At 42.5% G+C, this 14,846-nt stretch overlaps 1 protein-coding gene across 4 annotated transcripts in view; it reads right to left on the bottom strand.

The window, feature by feature from the left end:
• tsc1b (TSC complex subunit 1b) overlaps positions 1-14,846 on the bottom strand; it is a 74,096-nt gene that overhangs the window by 40,525 nt on the left and 18,725 nt on the right. For all 4 annotated transcript variants that reach the window (XM_073052352.1, XM_073052351.1, XM_073052353.1 and 1 more), the window contains 4 exons: positions 13,031-13,134; positions 10,861-11,013; positions 8,799-8,943; positions 6,097-6,251 (listed from right to left, as the gene is read on the bottom strand). In XM_073052352.1, coding sequence (XP_072908453.1) covers positions 6,097-6,251; positions 8,799-8,943; positions 10,861-11,013; positions 13,031-13,134 — 557 coding nt within the window. The remainder of the gene's footprint in view (positions 1-6,096; positions 6,252-8,798; positions 8,944-10,860; positions 11,014-13,030; positions 13,135-14,846) is intronic.

The following is a 14,846-nucleotide window of genomic DNA, read 5'->3' as shown; positions in this document are numbered from 1 at the left end:
TTTGACTTCCCTTGATAGCCACAGTTGTACTATTTTGCCATTTGAGTATTTCTTCATTGTTGGAATACTTCCATCCTGCACCTTCCCAATTTTTCTCCAGAAACTCATGCAATTGCTGCTGCGCTGTCATCCCTGCCAGCATCTCCTTCCAATTTACTTTGGCCTACTCCTCTCTCATACTACTGTAATTTTCTTTACTCCACTCAAATACAGCTACATCAGACCATACTTTCTCCCTATCAAATTTCAAGTTGAACTCAATCGTATTGTGATCACTGCCACCTAAGGTTCTTTTACCTTAAGCTCCTTAATCACCTCCAGTTCATTACATAGCACCCAATTCAGTAGGCATTCAACAAAATCACTCTTGAGATCCATTTCCAACCTGATTTTCCCCAATTGACCTGCATGTTAAAATCTCCCATGACTATCATAACATTTACCTTTTGATATGCCTTTTCTATTTCCCATTTTAATCTATGGTCCACATCCCAGCTACTGCTGGGAGGCTTGTATATAACTGCCATTTTATCCTTGCAGTTTCTTAACTCAACCCACAAGGATTCAAAGGCAACACGAGTGAATCTGCAGATGCTGGAAATAAATAAAAACACAAAATGCTGGCAGAACTCAGCAGGCCAGACAGCATCTATGGGAGGAGATAGTGACATCGTTTCGGGCCGAAACCCTTCATCAGGAGTGAAGTAACATGGGATGGTCAAGGGGGGGGGATAAGAAGTGGGATAAAGTAGAGAGCTAGGAAGTGATAGGCTGGAGGGAAATGGGCTAGGGGGAAGGTGGAGAATTATGGGAAATAAAAGAGAAAGAAAGGTAGGGCTGGGGGGAGATTATAGTGAGGGGGGAAAAAAAGAGAGAGAAAGAGAACCAGACTAAAATAATAGACAATAGACAGTAGATGCCCTTCTAGCCAGCACCGCCATTCACTGTGATCATGGTTGATCATACACAATCAGTTCCTGCCCTCTCCCCATATCCCTTGACCCCGCTATCTATAAGAGCTCTATCTAACTCTCTCTTGAATGCACCCAGAGACTTGGCCTCCACTGCCTTCTGAGGCAGAGCATTCCACATATCCACCACTCTCTGGGTGAAAAAGTTTTTCCGCATCTCAGTTCTAAATGGCCTACCCCTTATTCTTAAACTGTGGCCTCTAGTTCTGGACTCACCCATCAGCGGGAACACGCTTCCTGCCTCCAGTGTGTCCAATCCCTTAATAATCTTATATGTTTCAATCAGATCCCCTCTCATCCTTCTAAATTCCAGTGTATACAAGCCCAGTCGCTCCAATCTTTCAACATATGACAGTCCCGCCATTCCAGGAATTAACCTTGTGAACCTACACTGCACTCCCTCAATAGCAAGCATGTCCTTCCTCAAATTTGGAGACCAAAACTGCACACAATACTCCAGGTAGGGTCTCACCAGGGCCCTGTACAGCTGCAGAAGGACCTCTTTACTCCTATACTTAATTCCTCTTTATAAAAGCCAGCATGCCATTAGCTTTCTGCACTGCCTGCTGTACCTGCATGCTTGCTTTCATTGAAGAACACCTAGATCTCGCTGTACTTCCCCTTTTCCTAACTTGACTCCATTTAGATAGTAATCTGCCTTCCTGTTCTTGCCACCAAAGTGGATAACCTCACATTTATCCACATTAAACTGCATCTGCCATACATTTGCCCACTCACCCAACCTGTCCAAGTCACCCTGCATTCTCATAACATCCTCCTGACATTTCACACTGCCACCCAGCTTTGTGTCATCAGCAAATTTGCTAATGTTCCTTTCAATCCCTTCATCCAAATCATTAATGTATATTGTAAACACCTGCGGTCCTAGCACTGAACCTTGCGGTACCCCACTGGTCACAGCCTGCCTTTCCGAAAGGGACCCGTTAATCACTACTCTTTGTTTCCTGTCAGCTAGCCAATTTTCAATCCATGTCAGTACTCTGCCCCCAATACCATGTGCCCTAATTTTGCCCACTAATCTCCTATGTGGGACTTTATCAAAGGCTTTCTGGAAGTCCAGGGACACTACATCCACTGGCTCTCCCTTGTCCATTTTCATAGTTATTTTCATAATAGGTAGGGATGGGGGTGGGGGGGGGCAGGGATATCAACAGAGATCTGTGAGTTATGTTCATGCCAACAGGTAGGAGGCTACCTAGGCGGGAGATAAGGTATTGCTCTATCGACCTGCGTGTGGCCTTATCTTGACAGCAGAGGAGGCCATGGACAGACATGTCGGAGTGGGAGTGGTCTGTGGAATTGAAGTGTGTGGCCACAGGGAGATCCCGCCACTGCTGGAGGACTGAGCGCCGGTGTTCGGCGAAACGGTCTCTCAGTCTGCAGCGGGTCTCCCCAATGTATAAATGGCCACATCGGGAGCACCGGATACAGTATATCACCCCAGTTGACTCACAGGTGAAGTGGTGCCTCACCTGAAAGGTCTGTCTGGGGCCTGGGATGGTGGTGAGGGAAGAAGTGTGGGGGCAGGTGTAACACTTCTTCCATTTGCAGGGATGAGTGCCCGGAGGGAGCTGGGAAGGGATGGGGGGGATGAATGGACAAGGGAGTCGCGTAGGGAGCGATCCCTGTGGAAAGGCAAGAGTGGGGGGGAGGGGAAGATGTGGCTGGTGGTGGGATCACGTAGGAGGTGGCGGAAGTTACGGAGGATTATACGTTGGATCTGTAGGCTGGTAGGGTGATAGGTGGGGACCAGGGGGACTCTATCCCTGGTGGGCTGGCGGAGGGATGGGGTGAGGGCAGAGGTGTGTGAAATACGGGAGACACGATGGAGGGCAGAGTTGATAGTGGACGAAGGGAAGCCCCTTTCTTTAAAAAAGGAAGACATCTCCTTTGTCCTAGAATGAAAGGCCTCATCCTGAGAGCAGATGTGGCAGAGGCGGAGGAATTGAGAGAAAGGGATAGCATTTTTGCAGCAGACAGGGTGGGAGGAGGAATAGTCTAGGTAGCTGTGGGAGTTAGTAGGTTTGTAGTAGACGTCGGTGGATAGGCTGTCTCCAGAGATAGAAACAGAAAGATCTAGAAAGGGGAGGGAGGTGTCAGAAATAGACCAGGTGAATTTGAGGGCGGGGTGAAAGTTAGAGGTGAAGTTAATGAAGTCGACGAGCTCAGCATGTGTGCAGGAAGCAGTGCCGATGCAGTCGTCTATATAACGCAAGAAAAGAGGAGGACAGACACCGGTGTAGGCTTGGAACATAGATTGCTCCACATGGCTGACAAAAAGGCAGGCATAGCTAGGACCCATGCGGGTGCCCATGGCTACACCTTTAATTTGGAGGAAGTGGGAGGAGCCAAAGGAGAAATTGTTAATGGTGAGGACTAATTCCACGAGGTGGAGAAGAGTGGTGGTAGAAGGTAACTGGCTGGATCTGGAATCCAGGAAGAAATGGAGAGCTTGGAGACCTTCCTGGTAGGGGATAGAGGTATATAGGGACTGGACGTCCATGGTGAAAATGAGGCGGTTGGGGCCAGGGATGTAAAGCATGGGAAGTATCACGGACATAGGTGGGAAGGGATTGAACAAGGGGAGATAAAACAGAGTCGAGATAGGCAGAAATGAGTTCAGGGGGCAGGAGCAAGCAGAGACAATGGGTCTGCCTGGACAGGCAAGTTTGTGAATCTTAGGTAGGAGGTAGAAACGGGAAGTGCGGGGTGTGGGAACTATAAGTTTGGTGGCCTTGGATGGGAGATCTCCCCAGCTGATTAGATCGGAAATGGTTTGGGAGACAATGGACTGGTGCTCCCTAGTGGGGTCATTGTCCAGGGGTAGATAAGAGGAGGTGTCAGCGAGTTGTCATCGTGCCTCCGCTATGTACAGGTCGGTGAGCCAGACGACAACAGCACCCCCCTTATCAGTGGGTTTGATGGTAAGGTTGGGATTGTTGCGGAGGGAATGGAGAGCAGAGCTTTCAGAGGGGGTAAGGTTGGAATTGGAGCAAGGGGTGGTGAAATCGAGATGGTTAATGTCCCGACGGCAATTAGAGATGAACAGATCCAGGGTGGGTAGAAGTCCTGGGCGGGGAGTCCATGAGGAGGAGGAGGAGGAGGAGGGGGGGTTGGAGACGGGAGAACGGGTCATCGGTGGGGGTGGAAGAGTCCCTACTGAAGAAGTGGGCTCGAAGACAGAGCTGGTGGAAGAAGAGCTCCACGTCCTGGCACACGCAGAACTCACTGAGGTGAGGGCGAAGGGGGACAAAGGTGAGGCCCTTACTAAGGACAGAGCGCTCAGCCTCAGAGAGAGGAAGGTCGGAGGGGATGGTGAAGACCCAGCAGGGTTGAGAGCTCTGGTCCAAGGGGGGTGGGAGGCTGGTGGAGTCAGCGGGGAAGGGGTGGGGGTGAGAGGAAGCTGAAGCCCCCGAGGGCCAGGGAACCGGTGATTGAACCTCAGGCTCGGAAAGATCGGATGGCAGCGTGGTGGTGGGAGAAGGGGAGACGGCAGCATAAGGAGGTCCAACTGGTAGGTCAAGGCCAGAGTCTCTGAGGGGGTGTCCATGGCCACAAGGATTCAACATCTTCTGATCCTATATGACATCTTTCTATTGATTTGATGCCATTTTTTCCCAGCAGAGTCACACCACCCCCTTCCTACCCCTCCAATACAACGTGTAACCTCGGACATTCAGTGACAACCACAACATCGAGCCTGACGATCTGTAATAGCGCAACAAAACCATCCACCTTATTTCTTATACTCTGTGCATTGATATATAACACTGAGTACTGTATTTGCTATTTTTTTGATTCTGCATCCCTAATGCACTGATACTCACCCTACTGGTTGCAATTGTGTTCCATCATCTGCCTGCCCTTCCAGACAGTCTGACTGCACGCTATCTTTGCCTTCTTACCATCCTTCCCATCCTGAGACCCATCACTCTGTTTCTACTCCCCTGCTAGATTAGTTTGAACCCTCCCCAATAGCTCCAACAAACCTGCCCGTGAGAATATTGGTGGGTCGGGTGCAACCCAGCACTTTTGTACAGGTCATACCTCCCCAGAAGAGATCCCAATGATCTAAGAACCCTGCCCCCTGCAGCAGCTTCTCAGCAACACCAAGTCAACCTATTTCTACCCTCACAGGCAGCAATCCAGAAACTACTACCCTGGAGGCCCTGCTTCTCAGCTTTTCGTTTAGCTCTCTAAATTCTCTCTTCAGGACCTCTACTTTGCTTCCCATGTCATTGGTACCAATATGCACCAACACATCTGGCTGCTCTCTCTCCCTCTGTGGATGCAATCCAAGATGTCCCTGACCCTGGCACTTGGGAGGCAACATACCACCCGGGCGTCCCATTCACAGAATCTCCTGTCACCCAACCTTACTAGTGTCACAGCTAGAATTGGCAATTAACTTACCAATAGTAGATATCAAACTGAGCCTGCCTTCAACCCTCAATCTCAAGTCAGTACCACCATTCTCCCTACAACTGCCACAGGACCATTTTGCAAATTACCACCCATCTCCCACTTCACCATGGACTGTCATAACCCAGTTTTATCAACACAACTCCAGTCCCACATCAATCACTAACAGCATTTCAATGGTGGTAGCTCAATACCACATTTATATAAATACTGAAGACAGAATAAATGTGAATGAATTAGTCATCTTGCTGGAAGTAAGGAAACAACCTTCCCTACTTTAAAGATCACATGGTCAGTATAACATGGTGCAAAGAATATCACCCAGGCATCCTAATCAATGTTCCTCAACCAACAACTTGCTGCAGATCCAAAAATTATTTATTTCATTACTTATAGTATCTTGTCATGTACAGAAAGCTGGTCATTTCCAGTAATGCTAAAGGGACAAGAACTGCAAAATTATTTCACTGGCCACCAACTTCATTATTTTTGGAATATCATAGTGGTAATGAAAAGCAAGTTTTTTTTTTAAATTAGCAACTCTAACTGAACAATACAATATCTTTGTCTGGCACTCTCCTTCCATTTTAGAAAGGTGCCTGGATCTTATCATCTAATATTATTTATTAGCTAGCACTTCAATGGTCTAACCCTTCACTCGCCAAATAAAAATCTTTCTTACCTTTACCACCTCTTCAAAAATCTCTATGTTTTCCTTCATACTGTAGTGGGAACGGAGGTAGGACACAAAGTTACAAGGGTACATCCCATAGAGACGGTGAAATAATGCATAAACACTGGCATGTAGATGGATCAGATATACTTCTGATATTTGACCTAAAAGGAATAGAAAAAAGGATTAAATGAGGGAATAGTATAGCCCTTATCATTAAACATCGACAACTATTTCACTAAAGAGAATGGAACTTCCAATTTTTCCTCAACTCAGTTATAAAGAAATGTGCTTCAAGAAATTTCTCTATTCCTTTTGTAACAGTTTGCTTAACAGCAAATTTGTAATTCAGACCTAAATAGTTAATTACAGTCTAGAGTCTGGTCCTTCTATATTGGTATCATTATTCCAATTAACAACATGTTAAGGCCATTCTATAAATTCAAATAATTCGTAAAAATATTGCAGGGTTATGGAACTAAAACAGCAATTCTCTCTGATCTGCCCAGAGAAACCAGCATTTCACTCACTCATATCAGATTTCCTCATTTTTCAATATTTTATTTGGTTACAAAAGATTATGGGCTACCAAAGAGTTAAAGATCAAAGTTGCAAATTAAAATAACTTGGAATACACATATTGCAACAAAACATCCCATACCACTTTTGTATTGGGGGAATTCCTTACCACCTAATATTTAATCCCTCAGCCAGCAACATGAAACAATGCTGCTCATTATCAGTACAACTGTAAATTGGCTGCCAAGGTGCTAAAATCACAAAGCAGCTCAGACATCCTAAAATCATAGAAGAAGCCATATAAATTTAAATTCCTGAGGTAAGTACAGCAAAGAACATAAAAGATCAAGCCATGTCATCTCCCAACTTTCTAAACTGCCCATGGAATATCTATATTAATTAGCCTCAAATACAAACCCCATTTCCAGAAAAGTTGGGATATTTTCCAAAATGCAATAAAAACAAAAATCTGTGATATGTTAATTCACGTGAACCTTTATTTAACTGACAAAAGTACAAAGAAAAGATTTTCAATACTTTTACTGACCAACTTAATTGTATTTTGTAAATATACACAAATTTAGAATTTGATGGCTGCAACACACTCAACAAAAGTTGGGACAGAGTTAAAATAAGATTGAAAAGTGCACGGAATATTCAAGTAACACCAGTTTGGAAGACTCCACATTAAGCAGGCTAATTGGTAGCAGGTGAGGTATCATGACTGGGTATAAAACTGACGTCCATCAAAGGCTCAGTCTTTGCAAGCCTTTTGTGCCAAAATTCGAGAGAGAATTGTTGGTCAGTTCAAAAGGAACATTTCCCAATGCAAGATTGCAGAGAATTTAGGTCTTTCAACATCTACGGTACATAATATTGTTAAAAGATCCAGAGAATTCAGAGACATCTCAGTGCATAAAGGGCAAGGTTGGAAACCACTGTTGAATGCGCGTGATCTTCGAGCCCTCAGGCGGCACTGCCTAAGAAACTGTCATGCTACTGTGACAATTATAGCCACCTGGGCTCGGGAGTACTTCGGAAAACCATTGTCACTTAACACAGTCCGTCGCTGCATCCAGAAATGCAACTTGAAACTGTATTACACAAGGAGGAAGCCATACATCAACTCTATGCAGAAACGCCGGCGAGTTCTCTGGGCCCGAGCTCATCTCAGATGGACCAAAAGACTGTGGGACCGTGTGCTGTGGTCAGATGAGTCCACATTTCAGCTAGTTTTTGGAAAAAATGGGTGTCGAGTTCTCTGTGCCAAAGATGAAAACCACCATCCTGATTGTTATCAGCGAAAGGTGCAAAGCCAGCATCTGTGATGGTATGGGGGTGCATCAGTGCCCACGGCATGGGTGAGTTGCATGTATGTGAAGGTACCATTGACTCTGAGGCGTATATTAGGATTTTAGAGAGACACATGTTGCCATCAAGGCAACGTCTCTTCCCGGGACGTCCATGCTTATTTCAGCAGGACAATGCTAGACCACATTCTGCACGGGCTACAACAGCGTGGCTTTGTAGACACAGAGTGCGTGTGCTTGACTGGCCTGCTGCCAGTCCAGATTTATCTGCTATTGAAAATGTATGGCGCATCATGAAGAGGAGAATCAGACAACGGAGACCACGGACTGTTGAGCAGCTGAAGTCTTATATCAAGCAAGAATGGACAAAATTTCCAATTGCAAATCTACTACAATTAGTATCCTCAGTTCCAAAACGATTAAAAAGTGTTATTAAAAGGAAAGGTGATGTAACACAATGGAAACATGCCTCTGTCCCAACTTTTGTTGTGTGTTGCAGCCATCAAATTCTAAATTTGTGTTTATTTACAAAATACAATTAAGTTGGTCAGTAAAACTATTGAAAATCTTTTCTTTGTACTTTTGTCAGTTAAATAAAGGTTCACGTGAATTAACATATCACAGATTTTTGTTTTTATTGCATTTTGGAAAATATCCCAACTTTTCTGGAAATGGGGTTTGTACTATGAGATTACTGTTTTCTGAGTAGCAATTGTTTAGGTGGAGAAGGAATTGCCAAGACTCAAATTCATTCACTAGATTTAAATGGGAAAAAGATACTCATTACTTAAGTATTTCATTCAAACTAAAGTTTTACCACACAGATGAAAATCCCTCAAGCAGAAGACAAAGTTTGTCAGTCTTGGTGATGCATCATCATACCTGGGTTTCTCAGATTCCAGGCAGCCAAGCGGCCAAAGATTTCAAAGAAATCAAGAAGATACTGCTTCCCAGCTTGAGGGATCATTGGCAAGAGGATGATTAATACAAGAACTCCAGTAGTAAGGAATACGATGTCTGTCTCCAACTGTAGACATCAAATTAACAAGGCAAACCTTTAAAAGTTTGAATTGTACACAAATTAAAGACATTGTACGACAAAATATGCATGATGGCACTCAATCCCAGTCAAACAATGAGAAGAATTCTAGTAGAATGATTCAATGGACATTTTTAGCATGCAGAAGGTAGCCTCACCAGCCTGTTCTGTCAATTCAATTGGAGCACAGATTATTTATATGTTATCCCATCCACCAGCTTTCGATTCCATTTGCTTTAGTAGTTATGCCCAATAAATCTCAGGTTAAGTTGACACCTATTTTGAACAACATTCCAGTTTTCCATCTGTCTTTGACAGGCATACAGAAGCTGGAAAATGTGCATCCAAGTCCTGGTGAAGTGTCTCGGCCAAAAACATCAGCTCTTTATTCCTATCCGTAGATGCTGCCTGACCTGCTAAGTTTCTCTGGGGGGGCGGGGTGTGTGTGTTTGTGTTTTTTTTTTAACTAAGGTGCACTTTTATTCTTTTGTAGTCTTCAATGTACAGAAAAGCACCCACCCCTCAAAATTCTCTTTAAAAATATGCAAAGTCTGCTCTGACTCAATGGCAGCATTCAGAACCAGAAAGCTGCAGTTCAAGTCTCACTTAAAAATGCTCGAGGGCACAAAATGCAAGCAGACACTCCAGTGCAGTACTGAAGGGATTGCAGTGTCAAGGTGCTGCCTTAGGACAGGGGTCTCCAACCTTTTTAGCACCGCGGACCGGTTTAATATTGGCAATATTCTTGTAGACCAGCTGACCGGTGGTGGTGGGGGGGGGTGTTAATCACAACTGGAATATAGGTGATAAGTCAACTAAGTCACTTATAAGTGGCTAATACACTCAATTTCGTTTCTAGAAGTGTTTCTAACAAATTTAATATTAAACACACAGCACACACTTTCCCCCGTACGGACAGATAAAATCATTGCAACACACCAATATTGCTGAATCAGTGAGAGTCCTGGGCTTGTTTCCCTGCATCGAGGGGTGATGGGAGACAGCGATACTCGAAAGGGGTTCCTTATACCCAGTCTATTCCACAATTTAGTTTTTGTTGCATTCATTGCAGAAAACCCCGCTTCACAGAAATATGATGTTGGAAATGGAAGCAACGTTTTCAGTGCTTTCGTGGCAATCTCAGGATATTCGGCCTTGACTTTGATCCAGAATGCCGGCAGAGATGTTATGTTAAACATACTTTTCAGCCCACCGTCATTTGCAAGCTGAGGAGTTGATCTTCTTCCCACGCTGACATGGATGACGTGTGGGTAATGACCTCATGTGCGTTCAAGTTCCAACAGTGGGCGTGACAGGGAATGAGGAAAGGTGAAGCTGACTCATATAGCTTCATAATCGCCAAATCATATCGTTTCCTCGCGGCCTGATATCACATGCCTTGTGGCCCCGTGATTGGCGACCACTGCCTTAGGACACTAAATATGGATCCCATTTGTGAATTCTGATTTGTGAGTTCTACCAGCAATATCCCAAACAGAGAACTATTTAGGCACAGGATAGAAATAAGTCATCACAGACTCGTCCACACACAATATTAAAAAATGTTATTCCCTGCTTATTACTTAGAAAAATTCAAAAGGATTTGAGTGTTAGTTAACCAGCTAGACAGAAGAGAGTAGGACAAGAGATCCTACATTATATTCATATTCACATTACTTCCTTAGTTGAAATCTTCAGAGAAGTTGGGCAAAAATGTTAAGAAAACTTTAAATCTACAAGTAATACAAAAATTTAAAGCTATACACCACCAGCTTCAGAAGGCAAGCTATTCACAAACGTCAGAGCATATCTTATGTGGAAAGATGAGGTGTGACAGTAACACTGTGGACACAGAGGAAAAATAAAAGTTCATTTTAAAAATAAATTAAATTTTGAAAATTGAACCTTCAGACACTTGAGAAGTGAAACCAGCACAGGAGCACGGAAGAGTTTATGAATCCAAGTGGGCTCACGTCGGATGACGTGACCCAATAAAATCACAGCAGGTAGACGGGTGGCTGCCTTTCCCATACACTCGTTTAATCGATCCAAAAGATGCTGAAAAATAAAATGAAGTGCAATGAATTCTACAGCCACTGCAACTCCTCCTGTTAAACCCATGATTAAAAACCTGCTTAAGTGGAGAGTTGCCATCTGAGTCCCAGACATTGTACGGTGGAAAAACAGTTATAATAATAAACCAGAAATTCAGAACGAGGTGTCAAATCCCATTAGCAAATTTAGAATCATTGAGGGATTCACAGAAGTCAGTCACTTGGCCTAGTCTGTCTGTGCCAGGACTTAGAATTCAGTCCTATAAAGCTAAAATCTGGGAACAAATAGAGAATCAGTAAAAAGTAATCCATTTGTTAAATTGTTTTAAAACTACAGCCAGCACTCTAATATTCCTTCAGAGAGCAGACTACAGTTGTGAACTTTGTGTAGCTCCAGTCCAATACTGAGGCTATTTTAAAACTGAACTGCAATAATCCTGCCAACCATGTTCATTACAAGCCCCATCAGAAGAATTCTCAAGAAGTCTAATCCAGTACAAAAGCACAATTGAACTTCTAGTTACAACCAGCATGACAGCTGTTTAATTTAATCTCTCCTGCCTCATGTGAGGGAGTTTACTGGGAATTACAAGACCACAGAGTGTGGTGTTAAATTAAATAAATGCTCCTCAAAGGCAGAATTCAACCCCCCCCCCCCCCCCCCACCTCGGTAGCAATAAAATTTAAGATGTCATTGTTTAGCTTACATGTATAGTACCCAGCAGGGAGAGACTCCTGGACATGGCCATTTATCAGATACATGAATATCACAGGGGTCATAGGAAAAAAAACAGCTAGGAATCCTGCTGCTAACTAATAGCCAATGCTTAAAAAGACGACAGTTGGTCTAGACAGGTGAGAAATAGCCGGCAATCGGTAACCATAAGATGTGGACATTGGCATAATTTACCAACACACCAGGATATAGGTGAAGATTAAAACACAGTTTGTCATCTCCAGGTACTGCTTTGATAATTTTTTTTAACAACGTGCTCATTGCTTTCAAGCATTCTGCAGTCTGTGTTTAACATTATTTCACTGTGTTGATAGGCAGAGACCCAAAGGATTTTTTAACTAGCATCAGTAAAGGAAATATTGATAGCATTCATATGGCTAGTGGACAGCTTGCAAGTAATGTTACATTTCTGACAAGAAGCAGCAGCTTGAGAGTTCAGAATTACAACTAAATGCATTTTTCACTACAAAAAGTCGCTTGTAGACTCTCAACAGAAACCACACTAGTCAACAGAATAAAAAGAATGGTAGTTTGACCAGAATAGTAATAATCACATACAATTTTAATCTGTATTAGAGAAAAATTAGACGGGCAAAGGCAAGTCTAGATGAAGCATTTATGTTTTTAGGATAATTTTCTTTTACAGGAGCGTTCTGGAGCCAGAGAACAGGCTGCATTCAACTTGGCATAATACAACAGGTATCACTGCAATGCTCATAATATTGAATTCTGCTTTCTACTGAAGTGAGGTTTAAAATAACAGCCCTGGAACCAAACGGAGGGCAATTGGAAGAAATTATAATAGTTATAGTGATCAAGAGGGAAAGGGGAAATCATCCAAGATGTAGTGGCAGATATTTAAGGGGATCTTTCAGAGGAAGTTTAAAAACTAATGTAAAAGCATAATTGCATAAAAATTAACTGTCACTTTTTGAAATATCCAGTCCCAAGATGAAATTCTAAAAATTATGAAGCTGTTAGAAAAGATACAAAATAGGTTATTTGCACAGCTCATTAAATTTAATGAAATAAAACATCTTCTTGCACATTTGCACGTTTAGTGGTTTGGGGGACTAGCCCTGGCTTATCTTTTAGGCTACAAGAACATCCAAGTTAAAATATTCCTCTCCCCCCCCCCCACCCCGGCATCCGTAAGTTTTTAAACCAACTGCCAATTAATTTAAATTTATAACCTTTCCTTCAGCCTCCTTCAGAAATGATTGTGCTATTAAAAGTAACAAGATAAAAACTTTTTCAAAGTCACATCACCACTTATCCTGCTTACCTTATCATGAGGCTCCTGTACAGCTGAAAGGATCTGCACAGCTGCCAGAGAATTATTTTCCAAGTAATGATCCACTAATGAGTTCAGCAGCAAGGAGCCACGATCTGCAGACATAACAACCAGTTGACACATACAAGGAACTTTTACTAGTTGTGCAAGACTTCAGTCAACTCTGCAAAATGGCACTTCAAAATAAATTGGTTGGATAAGGAGACTGACCCCATGATTCTCTGCAATGAAATAACATCTAAATATTTTAATCATTCGCTGAGTTTCAATTAGGAATGTTACGCTTACCACGCTTGGATGGCAGCAGGGGTGAAGTAGTTAGCTATGCCAACAATCTGGGATTGTTTTTGCATCAATGTTTAAGGGTAGATTTCATTGAAGTGCTCAAAATTTGACAGATTAAATTTCAACTAACTTGAGAATCAGTGAACAAGTACCGTAGATTCCGGATTATAAGCCGCTACTTTTTTCCCACGCTTTGAACTCTGCGGCCTTTACTACAGTGCGGCTAATGCATGGTTTTTTTTCATGCCGCCAAAAACATTTTGCCTCGTAACAGTAGACCAATAAAATTGATGAGTAGTTCACAGAGGTCCAATGAAATTGTACGAGAAATCAAGCGCACTTTCACAATTAAATTATTGTAAATCAGTCATTTGTACTCACCCTCATCAACATGGAAAACACTCGAAGAAAAGCATTGTGCTGCCTTTATGGCAGTTATTTAGTTTATAATATTTTCGCTTAGTAATTCATTTGTTAGTATCTGTACTACATCCCGGAATGCTATGACGTCACATCCGGTTTCGCCGCGTCTTGTGGGAAAATACCAGTTTGCGATAAACGGAAAGGAGGGGGCGAGCGCATTAGATCCGCTGCAAGCATATGATGCAGCTTTTAAGTTAAAGGCGATCAATAACTTTTCCTGGTAGGCTGCAGTATATATATATTTTTTTACCAGTCGTTAGGAGATATTGGAATGTTGTTCGTGCACTGTTCAGTAAAAAAGTATACGCAACGTAATTTGTGTGTTACCGATACGTATGTATATTTAAAAGTAGCCATGTTACGGGCACGGTTCGAAAAAAAGCATTTGCAATATGTATTTGTTTATGTTACCATACGGATTTAATTAAAAGTTAAAAAATCCTCACGTGTAATATCTTTCTGTGTAAATATCTCATATTACAACGTGGGACACCTGCGGCTTAAAATCCAGTGCGGCCTGTACAAGTACAAAATTGATTTTCTTTCTAAAATTAGAGCCTGCGGCTTTTAATCAGGTGCGCTCTGTAGTCCGGAATTTACAGTATTTAAGATAGTTGGCAAAATGGAATTTATGGGGGGAGTGCAGAGATAAAACTTTGATCTGAAGTGCAATGCCTCAAAAGTTACAGGAAGGAGATTAGATAGCAACCTTAAAGATGAAATTGAATTAAAAAGAAAATAGCTGGATTGTGGACGGTGCATACTGGTTCTTCCCAAGAGTTCCAAAAAGGCACATCAGAGAAATGACTTCTTTGTGTGCTGTATGGTTCTAATGATGAGCGAAGGACAGGAATATTTATTTGGAAATATTCTATATCTCTAGACATTTAACAGTGCTCCACTAACTCTGTGCAATTGTAGCAAAGTTTTAAAAAAAAGGAATTCTTACATTTCCTATTAATTAGATGAAGTAAATGGAAATACTTAAAATACAAGACACACATTGCACAAATTCAAAAAATTACAACACTGGAGTCCCAAATTAACCTCTGATGATGAAAGTACTACCAAAACCCACCAACTATTAAACAACAAAGAA

The sequence above is a fragment of the Hemitrygon akajei genome, chromosome 7 (genome assembly GCF_048418815.1).
Source record: "Hemitrygon akajei chromosome 7, sHemAka1.3, whole genome shotgun sequence".
Taxonomy (NCBI): Eukaryota; Metazoa; Chordata; class Chondrichthyes; order Myliobatiformes; family Dasyatidae; genus Hemitrygon; species Hemitrygon akajei.
Note: the sequence above shows the minus strand (reverse complement) of the source record. Positions and strands in the feature narration are given on the sequence as shown.